This window comes from Perca flavescens, chromosome 10, assembly GCF_004354835.1.
Source record: "Perca flavescens isolate YP-PL-M2 chromosome 10, PFLA_1.0, whole genome shotgun sequence".
Classification (NCBI taxonomy): Eukaryota; Metazoa; Chordata; class Actinopteri; order Perciformes; family Percidae; genus Perca; species Perca flavescens.
Window position 1 is genome coordinate 4,633,863 of NC_041340.1, and position 23,230 is coordinate 4,657,092.

General features: G+C 39.9%; 2 protein-coding genes across 2 annotated transcripts in view; one reads left to right on the forward strand and one right to left on the reverse strand.

Moving 5' to 3' along the window:
* Positions 1-7,931: 7,931 nt before the first annotated feature.
* gm2a (ganglioside GM2 activator) lies at positions 7,932-15,939 on the reverse strand. Its single transcript, XM_028589565.1, has 4 exons — positions 15,683-15,939; positions 14,002-14,154; positions 9,244-9,426; positions 7,932-8,410 (listed from the first exon to the last, which is right to left on the reverse strand). The coding sequence occupies exons 1-4, from the start codon at positions 15,788-15,790 to the stop codon at positions 8,255-8,257; spliced, it is 600 nt and encodes a 199-aa protein (XP_028445366.1). The 5' UTR covers positions 15,791-15,939; the 3' UTR covers positions 7,932-8,254.
* Positions 15,940-18,593: 2,654 nt separating this feature from the next.
* Positions 18,594-23,230, forward strand: part of shtn3 (shootin 3) — a 47,787-nt gene continuing 43,150 nt past the window's right edge. The window contains exon 1 of the mRNA XM_028590182.1: positions 18,594-18,876. Coding sequence (XP_028445983.1) covers positions 18,805-18,876 — 72 coding nt within the window. The 5' untranslated portion in view covers positions 18,594-18,804. The remainder of the gene's footprint in view (positions 18,877-23,230) is intronic.

Consider the following 23,230-nt stretch of genomic DNA (forward strand, 5'->3'; position numbering starts at 1 on the left):
GCCCTTGATGGATTGGCTCAGGCTTCTTCCCTTCTTTTGTTCTTTTTGGCTAGACCTCCAGACTCCCATAGTTTTTGGTTTAATTATTCATAGTTAAGTTGTGAATAAACTTTAATTAGTCCTCTGGTTTGGTGTTATTCCACATGTTGACGGTCACATTTAGCCTAAGTTGTGTTTGTTTGCTGTGGCGGTAAAACATAGAAACTTTGAAAACGGGTCAAATTTGACCCAAGGACAACATGAGGGTTAAGTAAAATGCACGTCTTCATAAACGGGACAAAAAAACAAGAACATTAACCCTCCAGACTCAATTTCAGCCCGCTCATATAATGAATAAAGTGGGTTCTCCTCTGGAGGGAGCAGTAGTGTGAGTAGGTAGGCAGGTAGGCAGGCAGGTAGGCAGGTAGGTAGGCAGGCAGGTAGGTAGGCAGGCAGGTAGGTAGGTAGGCAGGCAGGTAGGTAGGCAGGTAGGTAGGCAGGCAGGCAGGTAGGTAGACAGGTAGGTAGGTAGGCAGGCAGGTAGGTTGGTCAGTTGTTATTGAAGAAGTCCCGCACACTGTCCATTACGCATGCAAATATTTTATTTCACAACGTTTTGGTCACGCAGACCTTCCTCAGGTGACTTTACTTTAAGGTCTGTGTGACCGAAACGTTGTGAAATAAAGTATTTACACTCGTAACGGACAGTGTGCGGGACTTCTTCAACAAGTGTTGCTGGTAACCTTTGCCTTTTCCGACGCACCTGCCCCAGAAAAGAGGTGTGTAAAAGCCCTTTTGAATAGAGTAAAAACACACCGTTACAAAGTGCTTCACACACACATGCACAATACATATGAATGAATAAATAAAAAGACACATGAGTTACAAAATACAAATTGGTTTAAAAGACAGCATCATTGGGGCGCAGCACTTTTTAAAGTGTAAAGGTGGGTTTTTCAAAGAGGCTTGAAACAGTCAGGAGATTCAGCAGAGCGAACAGGACAACAGGTGGGATTATTTGCTGCCCTTAAAAAATTTAAAACTGTTTCAAAACAGCATCCTGACTACACTTTGACTAATAATAATAATAATAATAATACATTTTATTTAAAGGCACCTTTCTCAGCACTCAAGGACACCGTACAGACATTTAAAAGCAGCAAAAAAAATTAAAATACAAATAAAGAATAAAACAACAGAAACAACAGAAATAGGCAGAGCAATTTTAAACAGATGTGTTTTGAGTTGCACTTTGAAATGGGGGAATCAATCGATGTTTCTGTGATAACTTATCAACATATGTTACACTGATTTCAACTGTTAGTCAAAATAATTCATAATTTCAGCTTTTTTTTAACTCAAATTGGTACGCTTTTATATAAATGAGGTCTTTTGACCATATATTAAAAAAAATAAGTGTAAAACTAGTGGTAATAGGTTGGAAAGAAGTTTGAGAAGATGTAACATAGAATTGGGTGCTCATGCTTTATAAACTGGCAAAACAGACCGGGTCAATTTTGGTGCGTGGTCGACGGGAAGAAAACACAAGGGTTAAAAGACATCATAACTGGGGTGCAGCACTTTACACAAAGGCTAAAGTGTAAAGGTGGGTTTTTAAAAGAGGCTTGAAACAGTCAGGAGATTCAGCAGAGTGAACAGAAAGAGGGAGAAGAAGAGGGTTGGAGCTAAAATGGCAAACACACAACCGCCTTTTGGTTTTGTAGTTGGAGCGAGGAATAGATAAAAGACCAAGGTTGGAGGATCTGAGCGGGCGTGTAGTGGAGTGAGGAACAAGGAGCTCAGAAATGTAGTGTAGTGGGAGTTGAAGTACTGTTAAGCGTCTCAGTGTGAATACTTCAGTGTCACCAGAGTTTTAGAGGAAATGCTGCCACCTTGTGGTAACACCTGGAGCTGCTCAGTCACTGTGATCGGGCTGTTTTTTCTTTTGTACACATCTGCATAGCTGCAGTACGGAGGTCCTGTCTTATGATCCGTGTTATGTAGCCCCACTAACACTAACTAGTGGGCACAAAATCTCTACTTGGCATTTATCTTTCACGTGGAGTCTGTGGAACTGTGTTGGAAACCGTTTCCTATCACAGTATCACAATAGGGACCACAGTGGAAATAAGTCTTTGGGCTTTATTGTGTTATCCCTGACTATTTATGTCTTTTTAATGTATGACACAGAGTGCTGTTTCATATTTTTTATATTTAAGTGGTCAAATAAAATCACTCAATCAACAGTGCACTATATAATGCGTTCGCCATTCTTTATGTTTTACTTTTGCACACATGGAAACACATACTAGGTTTTTGGACTGTGGCCATAGACCATATATAAGAATGGACCACCAGATCCCGTGTCTCTGAGCAGCCTCCAACTGAGAGAGACGACGCAGATGTGACGTGAGCAACGTGTCTGAAAGTGTGAAGTCTTCTGGTAGCTGTGCCAAGAGAAATCTCAATCATTCCCAATCTTACAGAGACGGAGAGAGTAGGTATATGTAAGGAGATAACATAGACACAGGCTACTTATTGCTAACTAAAATGCTAGTTAACATTAGTAATTAAACCTAAACAGCTCATGTATGTCCAAACTGCCTGTGAGCTTCTCCTGTACTATACGGGAATTCCTCTACTGTCTCGTGGTTATGACCCAATTGATGACCTATTTTTACAAAAGCGTCTGCTACGGAGCCATAACGTGAGATACAAGGTAATGGAGCCTTTTATACATTGTCGTGTTTCTTTAGAAATAAACAATGGACAAATAGAGTCTTTAAACGCTTCAGATGTTAAGTTATTTGCTGTCAAAGTGACGCCAAAATGAATGGGAGTCAATGGGATGCTTACGGGAGGTGATCGTTTTGACTGTGGCAGCTTCACTTCCTGCTTGTTTTGGAGGATGTGTGCATTCAGGCTTGTCAGAGGTTTCAGGCCAGTCAAGAACATTTCACTTCTTCAGGATTATAATCTTACTTCCGTTTTTTCCCCATCACCCTTGAAGAGGAAACACATGTTCCAAGAATGTACCGATACCTCTGTAGTTAAGATAAGAACTAGTTACCTAAAGGCTAAAGAAGTTCACTTTCACACGATGAACAAGATTTACCCGGGGGATGACTTGCATCAAAGGGTGAAGTTATATTTGAATGTTTTGTACTTTCTGTAACTCAGACATTGAAACCATGGAACATCTTTTTTTTTTCCTCTCTTGCAGTTTTTGGGATTGCTTTTAAAAAAAAAAAAAAAAAAAAAAAAATGATTTGGTCTCCAACTGGAGGACAAGAAAACAGAAATTTGGAATAACATTTCACTTATATATACATAAGTGTCATTTCTTGAAAACTATTCCTATATGTGCTGCATATCTACACAAAATAATACTTTAAATGAAATGTTAAATGTTGTAAAACTCAAAAAGCCCTACATGTGTATGAATATCTATGTTCAATCCCTGACTGATGTAGGAATATATTTGGTGAGGATAGAGTGAGAGGTTTTTAGAGTTCATGAGCTGACCTTGTCGTCTCTGCTTCTCTGGGTTATGAGAGGCCATCTGGTTTGTAAAGTGATAAGACATTATATAAAGGGAGTATGGGATATTGGTAACCGGGGAATGATTGGGAACTGAGAAAGGTCTCGTCTGACCGGAGGGGGCAGAGACGACAATGGTGCAGTGTTTTGCGAGCGCGAGAAGTGTAGCACAAGGTATGGAAATGACCTTGGCTCTCACGCAACTCCCTAAGTTGGCCGAACATTAAAGGTCCCATGACATTGGATGCTTTTATGTTGCTGGTCTTAGTGGTCCCCTAATACTGTATCTGAAGTCTTTTATATAGACCTTAGTGGTCCCCTAATATTGTATCTGAAGTCTCTTTTATATAGGCCTTAGTGGTCCCCAAATACTGTATCTGAAGTCTCTTTCCCGAAATTCAGCCTTGGTGCAGAATTACAGCCACTAGAGCCAGTCCCACAATGAGCTTTCCTTAGGATGTGCCTTTCTGTGTCTGTAGCTATTGAGGAGGAGAGAGGGGGGGGGGGCAAGGTGGAGGGTGGGGTTGTGGCCTTGACCAACTGCCACTTTGCGCGTTTGAAAATCATGATGTCTCTCTCTCTCTCTCATGGGGGGGCCAAATTCTCTGTGCGGGCAAAGCAGAGAACGGGGAGGTAACCTTGCTCCTTATGACCTCATAAGGAGAAGATTCCTGATTGGCCCATCTGAGCTTTAATTTTCTCAAAGGCAGAGCAGGAAATCCAGGGCTCGGTTTACACCTATCACCATTTCTAGCCACTGGGGGACCATAGGCAGGCTGGGGGAACGCATATTAATGTTAAAAAACTTCATAAAGTGAAATGTTCATGCCATGGGACCTTTAAGAACACACAGGTATTCAAATCCCAACAATAAGAGCTTGTCTCTTTTGACCCGAGAATGGAAGAAGCCAAGGTAATGTTTTCATACATTGTGCTACTTAGGGTTAGCCGGCTGAAGCCAGAAGATCTGGACTGTATCCAAACTGATGAGAGCACCACCAGAAGATGGGACAGAAATGGATAAAGAGCAACGATCTGAGTTAGCCGAGCATCTCATGCTGGGGAAACCTCTGTCAGGGAGAGGTAGACTCATCTTGGATCCGTATGCATACGCTCTTGTATTTTGCAATATCATTCACTAAAGCTTGTTATAATTTAACTGAATGACTTTTGAGTTTTATTTCTGATCTACCAGTAAACAACCACTTTTCAGTCAGTCAGAATTAGAGTCTGGCCTTTTAGGGCCAGACTGGTCAGCCGTTAGGTCACTTTAAATTCTACACTGACCACTTATTCAGTCGCTTGTTATTGTTGGTTTGTTGTATTCTCTTGAATATGCCTTTTTGATTGTGACATTGTGAATAGTTGAAAAAAAAAAAAAAAGAACATTTCACTGTTCAGACATTAAATAAAAACCTTGTTGGGATCTTTAGGATCAGTGTCCCGCTGCTAATACAAGCCTTCCGTGATTGCAAAAATTTGCTTTCTAATTATGTGAGTGATAAAAAGTAACTGTATTATACCTTGAACAAATACACAGTTTTTAGGATGATTTTTCTTTTTCTTTTTTTAAAATCGTACTCTGTGTGGAATCATTCACAAAACATAAATCATCATAGTTTGTTATCAAAAGCGTAGAAAACTATTTCAAACAATCAAACATTTTGGCAAATTCAAAATCACCATGAATTAATATCAACCTAATAACTCCCCCAGTTAATGATTTCTTTTCATCTCATAGATACAGTAATTCATCAGGCACTTAGTAAAAACACAGATAATACTAATCAATATTCAATCAGAAAAGAGAAAATACATAATCAGTTATACTGAAATACATGTCTCATAATTTCCTGCAGAGCTTCTACTCATCCGCCCAAAAACCTATTTTCCCAAAAAAATTAAAGTAAAAAGCAAAAACCAATCAATGATTGAAGTGAAAGCAGTTTATAAAATCTAAATCCCACACCGAGAGGAAAGAGCACATGAGAATGTATGAAGGCATTATTACTGTAAAAAAAAAAAAAAAAAAAAAAAAACTTTTAAAAAGAACATTTCGTCATAAAAAACACAGCATATGATACATTTGTTTTGCATTTGATTACATGTCAAGAGAGGCTTTAATTCAAAGTCTTTGACACGTCTGACCATAGAAATAAAATGGATAGAAAGGCCACCGAACAGTTCCCCATGGTCATTTGATTGGTACACAACAAAAGGGCGATTGTTGTTAGTTGTCATAGTGACAATACGCGTCAGTGGGGCCGTAAACTGTGACGCAGCTCGGGAGATGTTCTCGGAGTTGCAGGGAGTGAGGAGGAGGGACAGTTAGACCCAGCAGTGGGTCAGCATACCGCTAACGTTAACGTTAGACCCAGCGGCAGTGGGTCAGCAGACCACGAACGTTAACGTCAGACCCAGCCCTCTGTTCTCTGTTTATTGTAACCAAATGAAGAAGCACTGTATACTGCTACCTATAGGCATGTCGCTACAGTCTTATTATGAGTTAAATACCGCCTGATTAGTTATTTTGTAGCTTGTGCAGCTGAAATTGGCTAGAGACGCTTGGTTGCTATATGACAACAATGGCCGAGTCTTGAGCAGAAAGCAGAGCAGTAGCCTACCCGCGGTTATTCGTTTTTTGACACGGATGTGACGTCACACTCGAGCTACTAGTCGCGTTTACAAGACAAAAAGAACGCACCATTACTACTCCGCTGCTACTCTGACCATTCTGGTGTCACTGCCCGATGTGAGTCGAGTGCAGATGTGAGTTGCGCATGCGTCACTTTAGCCTACAATATACGGTCTATGGTTTTGAGCTAACGTTAGCAATCTAACATTCATACATAGCTAAAACGTTTTTTTTAAATGACTGCTAGCTACAAGTTAGCAATCAAACAACAAAGGCTGTCACTTGAATGGCGTTTTGAGCTAACGTTAGCAATAAAACAATCATATATAGCTACAACGTTTTAGAAATTATTTCCATCTTCGGTTATTGTATGTAAAGAGAAATTTTACGGATTTCACAAATTTCAGTATGGCACGTTATGCTGTAAATCGTTTAAATCTGAGCATGCGCGACTCACATCGGGTAGTGACACTGCTACATACGCTGATTAGAATGGCAATGGCCTTTCTATCCATTTTATTTCCATGAACTTAACACTTAAAAGAGACAGTAGAGAACACAATCTCATCAATAGATGCCTACTTTAAAATGCCAAAACTCACAAGAAAATACAAAACAGACTAATTCAATAAATCACCATAAAACAGGAGCATCAGATTATTCATTAACTACATGACTGCTCCCTCTTCAAAAACAGTTTCAGATGAAGTTTAAAATGATCCCAGTCAGGATCATTTTTTAAGTTCAGTAGATAACAAATTCCATATATTGATCCCCCAAACAGAATTGAGTTTTCAGAGCAAAAAAAAGTGTCTCAGTGACCTAAATAAGAGATGTTCCGATATCCGTATCTGTAAAGCCTCCCATACCGCCTAAAATGCTAGTATCGGTATATGAAAGTACTGGAGTTTATGCACCAATCAGATACCATGTAATTTTGTCCTGGAAAAAAATCTACTTTAAAGTGGTTTGTTCATGTTCATTTTAAATGACGTCAATAAAATAAAGTTTCGCAAAAAGTTGAACCTGAGCCAGGCCGACAACAACGATAAGAATCATATCCCATCCATACAGGGACAGTAGTTTACAGCTGTTAAAACATAAAATATATGACACACTGGTATCGGATCAGTACTCGGTATCGGCAGGGCTTTAAATTCACTTTTATGATCCCTTGGTTTACTTTCGCTTTGTTCCGTTTGCCTTCACCGTTTCAGCGTAGCTCATTATCGATAACGCACGCTAGCCAAGTAGCCGACGGTTGTCTGACACGTCACGACAAAGTGCTCATGGGAAATGTAGGATTAGAACTACAAGCAGTGTTGCCAGATAAATAAGACGTTTTCAAGCCAAACACACACGCACAAAATCGCCCAAATGTCTCGGCAGAAAACAGACCCACGTGTCAGTAAACGCTGACTTGTCGGCTCGTTTCTGCAGACGGCCGATTCAAACGAACAGACGCTTCGCTTCATTCGTCATCGGCCAAATTGGCTAGTAACTTTAAAATGTTACCCGCCAAAGTACATTTTTACCCGGCCGGGATGTCGGGAATGAAAAAATGGAATCGGAACATCTCTAACCTAAATGCACAGGAGGAGGAGTGGACCAGAATGTACTTCAGCAGCGAGGCACGTTGGCGTTTGTGTGCAGAAAAATTGGCAAAATAATCTTTAAACTCCCTATAAGAGAATCTGAGAGTCTGTAATTATCCCTACAAAGAAAGTATATGAACATGATTTCTTTAAAAAAGGCATAATGTTAAGATGGTTTTGACTTTTAGTCACAAAGCAACTTAATTAAAAAGGTGATGTTGCCGTGTGTTATTATTAGTTTAGCGTGCAGAAGTTCTCGCATTATATTATAGATTTGTTTTCCCAAAAATGTTATCGTGCAGGAGAAATGTGAAATGTTTCCCCCCCGTTTTGTTTTCTCTCATCGTCAGCTCACATCTAAACATTGTTACAGACCCCTGACTGTGAGCTTCAGCAGTTTCAGAACTTTGTGCAACTTCTGCTTTCGTTTCCCAAATTTTCAAATCGTTTCTATGTGCAAATAATCGACCACCTGAAACCTCCCGACCGTCCGCCGTGTTGGGCTTTAGTTGGAGTGAAGGGAGAGAGCCACTTTGAGGCAGGCCAGCTCTTTGCCCTGGCTGCCCAGGACGCCTTGCACACGGTAGTCCCCGTTGGTCAGCCAGGAGGGCAGATCCATGTCGGGCAGGTAGAAGTCCGACTGAGGCAGAGAGTACGATCCCTGCTGACACAGAGAGAGAGGAGCTCAGACTAGGGCTGCACAATGTTTCGTTTTTGTTGTCGTCATTGCAATATCCGACACAGCTAGCTTTTGTGTGTACCTACGGTAAAAATATACAGTATAAGAACATTTTCTCTTATTCAACCCTTGTGTTGTCTTCCCGGGACAAAATTGACCTGGTCTGTTTTGTTAGGTTTCATAAAGCATAAAGTATACATCTTCTAAGCCAACTTCACTCCAACTTTTCACCACTAGTTTTACACTTATGTTTGTAACTCATGTTCAATAAGGAGGAGAGCTTTGCTGTATGTGACAAAAAAATGTATATAATGTAATGTAGTAGTAAAAAAAAAGAACGTGTGACATCGCTTAGAGCACCTTTAAAGGAATCCCCCACAGTTTGTTGAAATAGGGCTTATCATGGTCTCCCCTGGCTGTAGATAGGTGGGCCAACGCATTTTTTGTATCAGTGCAAATAATTAGGTTGTTTTTTTGTCTTTTGTTGGCTCACTTTTACTCACAACATGCTAACCGGCAACATAGGATTCCATTCACTACGCTAAGCTAACTAGCGGTGGTGCTGCCGATGTTGCACCGGACTAAAACAATGCATGCACAAAAAATGCGTTGGCCCACCTATCTACAGCTAGGGGAGACCGTGATAAGCTCTATTTCAACAAACGGTGGAGTATCCCTTTAAGGCCACTTAGGTAGGCTACGGCAAAAGTTCTGAAATTAAAATGGTTTCCGCTTTTATGGAAGGCAGGTTCTCTTTGTGTGATCATTTGGAAAGCAGCAGGGAAACAGAGATGTGTTGCTGTGAAAGGACTCACGGCTTTGAAGGGGCAGCGGCAGGGCAGTCCGTAGGTGTGGAGCGGCTCGGGACAGTCCTGACCCGGCGGGACCAGCTGGTTCAGGATGGCACAGGCGTCCGGATAGTGACAGCTGCCCAACTCCTCCACACACGGGACCTTCACCCAGAAACCCGCCACCTCCCTCTCCAGGGTCACGTTGAGCTGGGGACGGGGGGACAGACGGAGAGGAGACAAACAGCGTTAGAGGTTCCGGTGGACAGTTTTGGAAGATCTGCATCCAAAATCCTGCAATGTTACGTCAAATAAAAATACATTTTCAGGTTCTTGAAACGGCTTGAATGCTTGTCAAACTAATATTTCATAGCTTGCTACCTCAGAGCTATGTGAAGAACGGACTGGGGAATGTCAAAAATAGTAAATCAAATCAAATGATGTGAAGGAAATAACACATTTTTGAGTGTTTTCAGTGCTCCGAGACTGTAATTGCCGCCCAAAGTGTGCCAAATATGTCTCACATGTGAAATCGACTGTATATGGTTGCAGGAAAGATTGATTCAGGGTCAAATTAAAAAACACATCACGTTGCTGAAAACAAATACTGAAGCTTTCCTTAAATATCAGGGGGGAAAAAAACATTTTATCATAATAAAATAATAAACTGCATTATGTGAGACCTCCAGAGTGACAAAAGGGTGATATAACAATATAATTTAAAAGATGGGAACATGGTGACGATGTAATAAACATATCAAAGCAATAAAGAACAACAACAGGAGGAACGAGTCTGTGTGAAAAGAGCCACGAGTTGAGCTTTTGAGGAAGTCCCAACACAACAAAAGAGGACGTGTCTGGTTACCGACGGGGAAGTGAGACTTGATAACAATCTTATTGCCAGGTGTTGATGATGAGGAGTAACCTCCCGTAACCTCGCAGGCCTGTATATAAAAACAGGAAGCAAACTCTATCGGCGCCATCTGGGTTTTTTTTCTCTGGTAAAGACTGTGTGGGAACTATTTACAGAACGGAGGCTGCAATCAGCTGTGGTTAAGTCCCTTCCAACGGACAGTATGAATGTAACGATGCGCCATCAATCGGTTAAAAATCAAACGTGAAATGTGTAGATTAAGAGAAGTAACGAAGTGTAACGTTAGACAGCCAATCACCATTATTATTAGATCTTGGTAGAAGCATGCTGCATGCTTATTGGCTCACAGACGCTGAGGAAACTGGATATTGAAGAACGAAGCATTTTTCCATACTCAATCCTAAAGAGGCAATTCTGTTGAAAACGTTTTGAATTCGGTACCCAGCCCTAATCATGCGACCCTACTTTTTAAAGTAACGGGCGCATTTTTGAAGTAGTAGTAGTAGTAGTAGTAGTAGTAGTAAAGGTTAAGAGAGGGAGCTAGTTACGTTTAGGCATGTGTGTAACAAGCATAGTGTGGAGCATTTTACTAATTCGCTGTTAAAATAACAATCAAATGCTGCGACTTTTTAATTATTGCTCAGAATGATCATGATCTCAATAGTTTTACCTTAGGCCTTGTTTGTCAACTGATCCTGGTCTGAAGTCTGTAAGGACACACTTTTATCACAGTTATCAGAGAATATCAGTGCGGTTTGTTTCCTCTGCTGGCTGCGTCACGCTGTTATCTACAGTCCAGCTGATTACATCATTATTATCGAACACATTTTTCCGCTTGATGACTAACAGTTAAACTTTAATTTAGTTAAAGCAAATGCCCGTGTTTCCGGCTGGTTCTGTGGTCTTAGTTAAATATAAAATACCAGCATCTGGTGTTCTATTCCAACCTTGGACTCTTTTGTGCATGACTCCATTTAAACAACTCTTATCTTATCTTACAGTTAAAAAAAAAAAAAAAAAAAAAAAGGGTTTAAATAAACCTAAAAACACACTTTGATACTGCTGCATTCTAAATGCTCAAGGCCAAGAATAATTAGGCATAATTGAGGCAACATTTACATATCTACATGTTGGGTTTTAAGCAGAGTTTTGAGCCAAACGTGATCTCAGTGCACACAAGTGTTTTTAGCTCCAGTAGAAGAACTAATCTCAGTTTAAACTAACACGGCCAAACCAAAATATTTAAATTACAGTTTTTCTCAAATGCTAAAACACAAAAGCCAATCCTCTAAACCAAATGACCAGTTGTCTAAACACATACTAAATCTAGCCATCATTTTCCAATATCATAAACACATTTCATATGAAGACACAATTCACAAAACACAATCCTCCGTTCTCATAAATCTTAACACATTTTTCTTTGCTAAAACACAAGTTGCAAAAGAACTCATAGAGCTCATATTCTCAAATATTACTCTTTGTGCGGCCATGGGTTTGGAGGGGCTTGTCCACCGGCCTGCTGTCCTTGGGTCTTACAACACCCATCGTCTTCTCACCTTCCTAGAGGAGCTAAAAGACATCCTCCTGGACCGCCAACAACACCATCCTGGGCCCGAGCTGCTCTTTTGGTGTGAAAGTTTGAGTTTTGAAGTGAGAAGGTGTGGTTGTGTTTATGTAGCTTTAGAAAAGGGTGTTGTGTTTAGACATTGGGGAACATGGAGGAAACGTTTGTGAAATGTGTTTTAGCATTTGAGAAAAAAACATTTTTTAAATCGTTGCTTTTTTTGTTCTTCATGGAACACTGAACGGTTTTTCAGGGCTGCGACTAACGATTACATTCATTGCCGATTTATTCTCTTGATTAATCCATTTGTTGATTGATCTATAAAATGTCAGGAAATGAAGTGAAGTAAAAAGTGAAAAATGTGCATCGGCGTTTCCCAAAGCCCAACGTGACGGCCTGAAATGTCTTGGGTTCAGCGGTCCTCCCTCAAGAAAAACGTGAAGATCTTTCAACTAAAGAAAATGCATTTTCACATCATTTTGAAACATTATTTCCATATGTGTGCCTAGAACATTGGAAGAGCAGACAATTAAAGCGACAACTTGCTAAAGGACATTACAATCATTGAGTCTGAGTCATGTACTAGGGCTGGGCGATATGGACCAAAAGTCATATCCCGATATATTTTGGCTGAATATCGATATACGATATATATCCCGATATTTTTTCCGCAAAGTGAGAGCAAATGTTCAGTCAAAGTCAAAGCCAAATATGACATGTCACATCATTCATTTCATAGAAACCGGCTATTTCAGTGAACAGTTGCAAAATCAAATGAATAAATAATAAACATGTTTCTTCACCTGGTTCAATGCTCAGCTGTTCAAATAACAATAAAATGTGAACATAAATACTGTATAACAACAGGAGTACCTTTTATGAAATCAAAGCGCCATAAGGTTTGTTTTAGTTTTTTCCAACGTTTTAAATTGTTAAATTTTTCTTCTACACATTTTCAGCACTTATTTCTACGTCCCATATTTTCTAATATAGGGCTGGGCGATATAGAGAAAATCAGATATCATGATATTCTTGACCAAATACCTCGATATCAATATTGCGGCGATATATTCTAGAGTTGACAGTTCTCTCGCAAAATATCTTCACACTTAGATTTTAGATAAATAATCAATAATAAAACAGCTAGAACAGTCTGGTAAGTTCAGAAAAGTACATCACTTCACTGTAATGCAGCCTTTAAAACCAGGAAAAGACACTTATGTCATATCACGATATTACGATATCCAACATCTAAGACGATATCTAGTCTCATATCACGATATCGATATAATATCGATATATCGCCCAGCCCTATCATGTACTCATGTAAGTTAGTCAGTTTTGACGCTCGCATTGATTTTCTTGACTGATAATGGAATAGTGTACACAACGCAGCCTGACCTGCTCACATGATCAGCAGCAGATCCAGACACGCTTACTTCTACCTTACAGAACAGCCAACAACCGGCTCCCTGCAGACAGACTATCTATTCAACAAGACAAGTTAAACAAGTGTTGTGCAACACTGTGTCCTATAATCTATAAACTTAGAGACTGAGGCCTCTGTGTCAGCGAAAACAAGTTCTGAGAGATGAATTTCACGCTCAGTGGTGTAGTCTACAATATGCAGTATAACCAGTAAGATAGCTCCAGGATTTCCATATACCCACTTAAAAATGTTCAATGACATTATATTATTATTATAATTATGGTACATTTTGAATCGTCATCTGTGTTTTTTTTCTTCGCGTAGGCTAAATAAAAAAGGTATTTCCACCGTAAATTGGTGCAAAAAAAGTGTATCAGAATGCAGCAAATTAAGTCTTTTTCCTGCCGGAGGACACCCAGACCCCCCCCATTATGATATGCCGGAATGCTGTGGACTAGCCAGACCCTCCTCCGCAGCGTTGTGGAGGAAGGTCTGGCAATGCGTGACTACCCGCATTGAACTCGCCAAAACAGAAAATGTACCCGCATTTGGCGCTTGGCGAGTGTTAATTTCGGACCCGGGGCTGGGTCCAGCGCGGGTTCAATGCGCATCCGCAGCTCAGCAGCATTACATAAAGTACGTCTGGTGCGTGAAATGTATTGTCACTGCGCTGCATTTTTATAAACTATGATAATCTGGTCAGGGGTAACATCTCTTGCCCCGGGTCCAGACGCCGTCTCACATCCAGTAGCCTAACTATTGTTCTTCTGCGTTTTTCGCAATCGCAGCTGCCAAACTGGAGCGTTACCAGCGGAAACACTGGCACAAATACAGGTTTTTCCTTCTTGTTTGAAAATATATCGATATACCTTAAAATATGGATATACCACCCAGCCCTAAGTAAAGAGTACTCACAGCCAGGGGAGCAGACAGCTCCACAGATGTGGATCCAGAGGCGGAGGCCGTCAGGTCTCCGGGGATGGAGATCGGGTCCGGAGACAGAGTCAGAGTCTTGAGAACAGCTGGATCATCTGGCTGCCCGCAGTTCTTCCAATCAAACCCCAGAACCTGTCCACAACACGCAGAGTTCACGAGCAGAATCACAATACAAATCAATTAGGGCTGCAACTTAACCACTATTTTCATTGTTGATTACTTTCTCAAGTAATGGATTAGTTGTTTGGTCTATAAAGTGTCCGAAAATGATGAAGCATGTCGGATTAGTGTTTTTTCTACCTTCCAGACAGGTTTGAGTTAATCGCCATATGAGAATCAACTTGCCCAGACTGGAGATCTGAGTGAAGTAATCAGTCATGTTTGTTTCTAACACAGTGTCTAACATGTGCTTTGCATCACCAAAATAAAAAGGAGACATGAATTTAAAACGCTAACAATAACTTAGGCTACTTTTATAAATTTGCTTTGCTAATTCATCTCTTCTATACATTAAGTAAGCCTAAATATGTTGTCTTGTAAACTGTTTATTTATCATGTATTTTCATGTGCTTTTTCCTCTGATGTAACACTGTTACCACACTCCACATACTGTACATATCGGTCTATATGGTTCATACTGAACATCCATATTTATTTAGTTTTTCTTATAATATATTCTGTTAACACACTGCATATATCTATATTATTCGTACTACTATTATAATGTCACTGCTACTACATTGCACATATCTGTACATGTTGTTCATACATTGTTCATATTACACAGCCATATTTATTTTGCTCTTGTAAGGTAACTGCTAATACACTGCACATATTTATATTTAATTTATATTACTCCAAACCACCTTCGGCAAACCAACTGTATACCACTAAACTGCACTATAATTTCTTGCCCTGTCTATGCACCACCTGTCTATGTCTTTTTTGCACTTCTGGTTGGACGCAAACTGTATTTCTTTGTCTTTGTACTCTTACTCTGCACAATGACAAAGTTGAATCTAATCTAATCTAATCTAATCTGATGTAACATTAACCAATTTAGATAGATCTATCTCTTTATATAGGTATAACTGATTAACTGTGACTATTTTACCGTGGTAAAGTTGGTTTTATACTGGACATTGGATATTGGACATTCGAAAAATCTATTATGCGGCTTGCCATTTTGAGCTATTCATGTCAAAATACTTCTGATGAACTCCGCTAACTCCCCTACACAGAACACAAAGCTTATTTAAAAAAAAAAAAAAAAAATCCTTTCATTTTAAAAATATTTTTTAATGTAAAAAACATGCTATAAATCTATTAGGCTTTGCGGCTTGACCTTTTGACCTATTCATGTCAAACCACTTTTGGTGAACTTAGCTAACTTCCCTACACATAACACTTATTAGCTGTTCTACGGTAGTATTAGCAGTATTACGGTAGTATTACGGAAGTATTAGCAGTATTACGGTAGTATTAGCAGTAACGTAACAGTAACAGTATCCCTTCCACAGCTGTAAACATAAACATTATCAGCGGCCTTACATTCTTACATCGCAGTGCATGTGAATGACATTAGCTAACTGACCAGGGGTCAGGCTGTTGCCTAGCAATGGACCCCCATTGAGAAGGTCTCTTCTACTGACGGTCTCACCTGTGCCCGGGTGACTCTCCTCAGTCCGGAGGAGCTGCAGTGTACCTGAGATACGGCCATAAAAAGGCTCAATGTTACCGTCACCGTGAAAGATACAACGTTATCCATCGTGTTGTCTCTGCGCGCAGACAGCGACACAAACCGGGTGGGGGTCCGCTCCGCTGTGGCTTCAGCCGACCGTTAACGGAACACAACCGAGGTAGAAAGTGAAGCCAACGGCCGCGTTGTTTTCTTTTTTATCTTCTGCTGAAGTTACTTCCGTGTTTACAGTGTGTCACGTGACCGCTGAGGGACCTGCGTCACGTGACTTCATTTGACTATATTTTATATCTTATATATATATATATTTAAATAAAAAGAGGGCATATACACTGAAGTCACGTGGCCATCTGTGTTTTTGTATTGAATGTGTGTTTTTTTTAAATGTTGTAGCAGGCTAAACCGCTAAAAACAACAAAATAATATTTTATATATATATATATATATATATATATATATATATATATATATATATATATATATATATATATATATATATATATATAAGAAGGAAATGGTGGAAAATAGTATCAAAACTTAGAAAACAGCGACTGACGAAAACAGTGACAAAAGCCTTGAAAAAGGCAGAAATGTTTTTTGAAATAGAACGAAACTTTGACAGACTTGGAGAAAAAAAGAAAAAGTAGAAAAAAAGGAAGGAAGGCAAGAACAGGTCGAAAATAGTGACAGAAAGTGACAAAAACTTTTAAAAAGTGACAAACTTCAAAAACAGCAACAAAAACATAGAAAAAAAAGCGCTCACGTACCCCCTGCAGTCCTCCAGTGTACCCCAGGGTACACTATACCCCCATTTGAAAAACACTGCTTTAGACTACTACAGACAACGGAATATAGAATATATAAAACAATTTGGCTAATCAAAACATTAAACACACTTTACCTCATGGAGGTTGCATTTTTTTACTTAATATTTTTTATTTAAAATGTCGAAGAAGGCTAAACATTAGACCTTAATTTGAGGATTTTTATTTATCGATATTTAAAAAAAAAATGTAATTCATCAGTCAACGGAATAAAATATGGTAAAATAAAATACAATTAATTAAAATATTCAAGACCCTTTTATTGTATTTGGGGGGTTGCATTGGTGTGACTCAGTAGTTCATGTTTTATTACTTATTCGCTCTTATTAGTTGATTCATAATTGTATTTTTAGACTTATTTATTTGTTATTTATTATGCTGCCTATTTGTTTGTGAATTTATTAATCAGTGTTTATTAAAATCCTGACTACACTTCTGACTATGTCTTTTAATTTAAAACAGCACAATGGACAGAAGCATTAGCCTTTTTATTACACTGTGTAGATATATATATATATATATATATATATATATATATATATATATATATATATATATATATATATATATATATATATATATATATATATATATATATATATATATATATATATATATATATATATATATATATATATATCATCATTGTGTTGAAAGTAAACAGTGTGTCCTATTACTGTTGTTATACTGGACGGTATATGTTAGGTCTGGTTGTTTCCTAAAGGTAAACAATTATTATTATATTGTATATATTTTATTTTCCTTTAGGCCAAAATGTTAATTATAATAAATACAAATTGTGTTAAAAAATAGTTGAGGATCTGTGGTTGTAGTTGCAAGTAATGGACACTAGATGTCATTGTAGAAAAGCTATTTCTAGTGCCCTTTAATACAGATCTATATAAAGGGCACTAGCTATTTCCCACACACACACACACACACACACACACACACACACACACACACACACACACACACACACACACACACACACACACGCAACAGCAGGCTGTATGTAGCCTAAATTATACTTCAAAAAGGCCTAATGGTGATTGGTTATTAGGCCGATATTAAGAGACATACAAAGACACAAAAGCAATCAGTCTGGTAATATATTGCACATAAAAACAAACAAGCTAAATAAAACATTATTAAAAAGAAAATCAGCCAACTTAAAAAAATATACCTCAAAAGTGTTGAAAATAGCATAAAAGATGTATTGCTGTGAGGTTATTGCTTATTTTAAACTGCTAGCGCTGGTCTAGCAGCTGACTGAACCTTCGGATTTCGAAATTTCTTATCTACACTTGAACGCACCCTGACTACCCTAATGGGGGCCTTAAAGTAACATCACATTGTTATAATGTCAGGGCTTAATTGAAGACGATGCAAGGAAAATTAAATTCAAAACGAAGCAGAATGAGTTCACAAGATCCTTGCAGAAGATTGTGTATCTGAACAAATTGTTTATCTGAATACAATACACATATTATATATTCTCAGTCTGCCACTTTATCAAAAAACATTCCAGTGCTGGTTCCACGGTATCAGCATTTTGGATAGTCGTCACAGTAGGAGCCAATGGAAATGGGGGGCAATTATATTTAAGGTGGTAGGGTGGTGGGGGGGGGGCACCCCTTCCCCCCCTTCTAGCCCCGCCCCTGGATGTGAGGTTAAACTGACACAAAATTTAGCTTGAACGCAACGCTGGTCTCACAGCTGGCTGAATCACCGCATTTCGGACTTTCCCATCAACACTTGAACGCACCCTGACTCCCATAATGGGGGCCTTAAGTTGACCAAGACTATAATAGTAGGGGTCAATAATTGAGAGACGTGCAAGCAAAATTAGGCTCAAAACGAAGCAAAATGAGTATAGGGTAAATAAAATCCTTGCAGAACATTTCTCTAGCATCACATCTCTGTGCACGAATGGTTTAGTCCGATCAGCCTGCAGCACAGAGAGAGGGAGGTGGGGGGAGGGAGAGGGAGGAGGGGTTCAGGGGAGCCAGATGATGCTGTCAGTGAAAGGAGGAGGAGGAGGAAGCAGCAGCGCACCGAGCTCCTCTCCATCCCATGTGTTTGGAAGAAAAGAAAAAAAGAAGAAGAAGAAGAATGGGCTCGGATCCAGACATGTGCTGCTGAAAAGATAACATACACCTCTGTGTAGCTCTCTTGTCTTTTCAACAACCGTGTTTGCTTAGTAAAAAATAAAATAAAAGACTGAGGTGGGAGTATAGGATCACTCTTTTCCTGAAAATGCTTCCGTGCTCTTCATCCGCGCAGATGGAGGGATGCGAGGAGGAGAGGGACGCGCACATGCGAACAGAGGTAAGCCGATAAAAAAAGAAGAAAAGAAACACCTAAAACAGGTCAAATGTTTGCCTCTGATCCGATTTATTTCTGCAGGTAAAGCGCTCTGAATGTGCCCACAGAGATGCATGTCTTTCCGGCTCAGATGGGACATTTTGCAGGCTGATTTCCGCCGGTAGAATTCGCCGGTCGGCTTCTCCTGGAGGTTATTGTAGACATGAAAGAGCCGGACCCCTCCCTAGAATATTGTCGCTCTCCTCGACATTTAAGCGGAGAGGATACATTATACTTGACATTTGTGCTATTAGGCCTATCCCAGACATATTTTTGATGGTTTCATGGGGAAGTTCCATGATTTCTAGACAGATTTGAGCCTTTTTAGAGAGAAATGTGCTGAGTGTAAAGAGGCTGACAGGCTCATTCTGGGCTAAATGTCTGACTGACTTCATGTCTCTGCATACACAGAAAAAAAAGCCTGCCTCAGGTTTGAACTGATATTCAGCAGTTTATACATCTGAATAGATTTTCTCTTTACACCGAAACCTTCATTACTCCATCAGCTGCCTCTAACCCGCTGTTTGCTGCAGGATTTTACCCCATAAACACCCCCAATATAAGGATGGATACAGTGGGAATTCAACCCACAACTCCTTCTGGTGATAATGCCTTACGTCGCCTAATTACCCAAACCCTTGAAGTGTTTGCTAGTAAGAATAAGCCCCTAAACCTGCAGCCTATTAGTGCCTTGCTTTATTCCTTGAGTTAAACAGGGAGCTGAACCCTCACACAGAGTTTGCTGATGACCTACAACGAGGGAATAGAGCGAGCTAACCCTGCCTTGCTCATTCAGTTTGCAACAAATCTAACCCATAAAGGTGTACAAGGGCCTTAAAGCCCCCAACCCACGTGTGTGAATACCTCGCTTATATCAAATCAACCTACATAAAGATAAAGGGACCCCTTTTGCTTTCAATTGGGAATTTAAATCCAACCCTCTTAATGGACCTTTTTCACAGCAAACATGTTGACTTGTCATAGTAGGAAAAGCACAGCTGAAATGGATAACCTTAACGATGGCTCAGTTCCATCAAGTGTCCCAGTAAGCTATTTCAGTGAGTCAGCATGCACAATACCAGGACCTCTCCTAAGTGGAATGCAGCCATCAGTAATGGTTTTGAATACACCTGTGCTTTTCCTACTGTGACATGTCAATATGTCTGCCGTGAAAAAGGTCTATAAAACATCTACAACTCCCGTAATGTTTTGTCAGCTCCTCTGTGAAAGACAAATGAGACCATAAAAAATGCTACCGAAAGCAAACATTATTTTCTTAGCCTATGCAAAATATTTTTTTTTGGGTTCAAATTAGAACGGTGAGCGGTGTCGGCCAACTAGCGCTGCTTTGCGCTGCTCTCAAAGTTAAAATTATTTCAGACGATCTCCGTCCACACAAGAGTTTTAGCTCCAGTGCGTGCCGGTGTAAACAAGAAGCAGATTGTCTGACATTACTCTGATTGAAAATCATGGATGTAGAACTTGAAAATACAGAAAAGACTTTGCAGAAAAACCCACAATGGTAAAAAGTAAGAGCAGGGATTTATACGCTTGGAGCGACGACAAGGTGGAACTGTTAGTGAAAGGTATGTTAGCTACCTAACCGATAAGACTGGTGGACGTACGTCGTCGTTTCCAAGGTCTCCGTTTGTGTCCGTCCAGACCAAAAAGCAACCCCGGAGTTTTCAAACCAAAACCGGGGCAGCAATGTTTCCAAATGGCTCACTTTTAGGAGCTTGGAAACGCCGGAGTAGTGCGGACGCGAGGCCTAAACGTAGCGAAAGATATTTGTTTTTAACCAAAACTTAGTAGGCTAGTGTAGATGTAGCCAGTCTTATGTGATAGTAAATGGAACGTCTTTAGGAAACTGTAACCAGGCCTAACATTTTTTAGACAAAACATGAAGATAATGATTAGTTGCAGGCCTATTCGACAGAAACCCCAACATATCTTTTTGGAAGACAGATGAAAGAAACCCTCTCTGAAAGAATATACAGTCTGTCTAGCTGATGGAAGACAATCTATGTTAAATGTTAAAAGGTTAGTGGGACATCTATCCTGCCCTGATGGAGGATACATCACAGAATGTGTCTGATCCAACCGTTTTTTTAAATTAGTTGCAGCTGTACTTCGCTAAAATGCTAATACATGAAGTAGTAGCAAAGCTACTTGTTAAGCGTGTTACAGTTCAAATTCAAAGGAACGTAAGCTACTGCTGACTACACTTTGGCATTTCAGCAGCAAATGTCTGCCTGTACAGTTAGATCATATAACTGGGGATTTGTATATGCATCCAACCATTAATGGATTAGTTGTTTGGTCTCTGAAATGTCAGAAAATGGTGAAAAATGTGGATCAGTGTTTCCCAAAGCCCAAGATGACGTCCTCAAATGTCTTGTTTTGTCCACAACTCAAAGATATTCAGTTTACTGTCACAGAGGAGAGAAGAAACTAGAACATATTCACATTTAACACGCTGGAATCAGAGAGTATTTCAGAGAATCAGGAATTCTATACCTGATTCAAACCCATTAATTGATTATCAGAGTAGTTTGCCGATTTGATTTAGTAGTTGACAACCTATTGATTCATTGATTAATCTTTGCAGCTCTAATCGCCGTGCTCACTGAGCAGCACAGGGAATTGAACCTCCCACCCTGGCAGTGCCAGCAGTGCCTTGCTGTGTGCCGGTGAACCTGCTGCCCTCGCTAGGCCCCTCAGGGAAATCTGAGCTGACAGTGTGTGAGACTGCAGGTAGAGCTGGAGAGAGAAAGTGGGCCAAGTGTTTCCTTCCTGCTGCAGGGGAGAGAGAGAGAGAGAGAGAGAGAGAGAGAGAGAGAGAGAGAGAGAGAGAGAGAGAGAGAGAGAGAGAGAGAGAGAGAGAGAGAGAGAGAGAGAGAGAGAGAGAGAGAGAGAGAGAGATGTTCAGCATTCTTTTTGTCCTTTTTATCTGTGAATATTGGCGTGGTTTCGACGCAGTTACGCCCTTAAAACTCACATTTTAACCGTTTAAGGCCGACATCCCCTTCAGGTGTACCGCTCTTTGTCTTTAAATGTCATGATACCCAGTGGTGCAGTCTAGTTTATTGTAGTGGGTATACTACAATAGTCACTCTGCATGTTCTGCAGCATTTGTTCAGTTTGTGATCACACTATTTGACACATATTAGCGAAAACAAATAGCTGAAGTGAAAGTTCTGTCACAAAACTATGTTGTTACATATCATTGCACATTTTTAAGTGGGTATATGGAAATCCTGGAGCTTTCTTAGTGGGTATGCGCCGTATACCTGCGTATCACGTAGACTACACCACTGATGATACCTTTGTAACATCAGTCATAATCCCAAGTTCACACAATAAAATAACGTGAGCTATTTAAATTAGCTGGATACATGGTTAAATGTCATTAGCTCTTACCAGTGTACTTCATCTACAGCAATCCCACCAATCGGTCCCAAAACGTCTCAGTTAGAGAGGAAATGCCCTAAACATATTCTTTGTAAATCTTTACAATCATTCCCTGAAGGAACCAAGCAGGCCTGCCTTGTTGCACAACCCAAATTTTCTTCAAAACTTGCCATTTTCAGGGTGTAGCTTGCTATATCGAAGGTTGTTGTTTCCCGTAGCGAAGGGATTTTGAGAATGGCGACTCACAGAGAGTGGAAGGTGCTGTCTGGCTTTATTCTGGAAATGTAGTTCCGTTGATCCAGACTAGTTAGAATTGGGGCAAGTGAGGACTAGCACTGCCAACATTAATGCTTTAAACATTTAAAGAGATTGAATCAGGCCATGTTTATCTGGCTATAAGGAAGGTTGGAGGCAATTATACATCTGTCAGAGGATGCAAATTTCAGTTCATAAAATACATTATTTGTGTATAAATGATAGGCCTGTTTGGCTAAACTCAACTACCACGGCCCCGGAAATGACCATTATCTGGCGGTGCCTGTAGCCAGCTCACACTCACCTATTGTCGGCTAAACAACTGCCGCTGGTAGCCAGTGTCCCAGAGCTCTGTAGCGGCTAAATCCAACCAGCAACTGCTGCTCGGATTTAATCCATCTATCTCACTAGACTGTTCACGTTACAGCACTTTACTTAGTTTAAAATACCGCTATTTTAGGTATATAAAATATGGGCTATTGGTGAAGTAGATTGATTGATCACTTTGAGAGGGGGGGGGGTACATTTTCTCCCCACCGGGGATAAAAATAATTCAGCAGAGGCCGGGATATATAGACCAGACATGGGGAAATCCCATACATCCCCCCGGCAAATCGCACGCTGATTGTACACACACTCAGTTCTTTCTTCT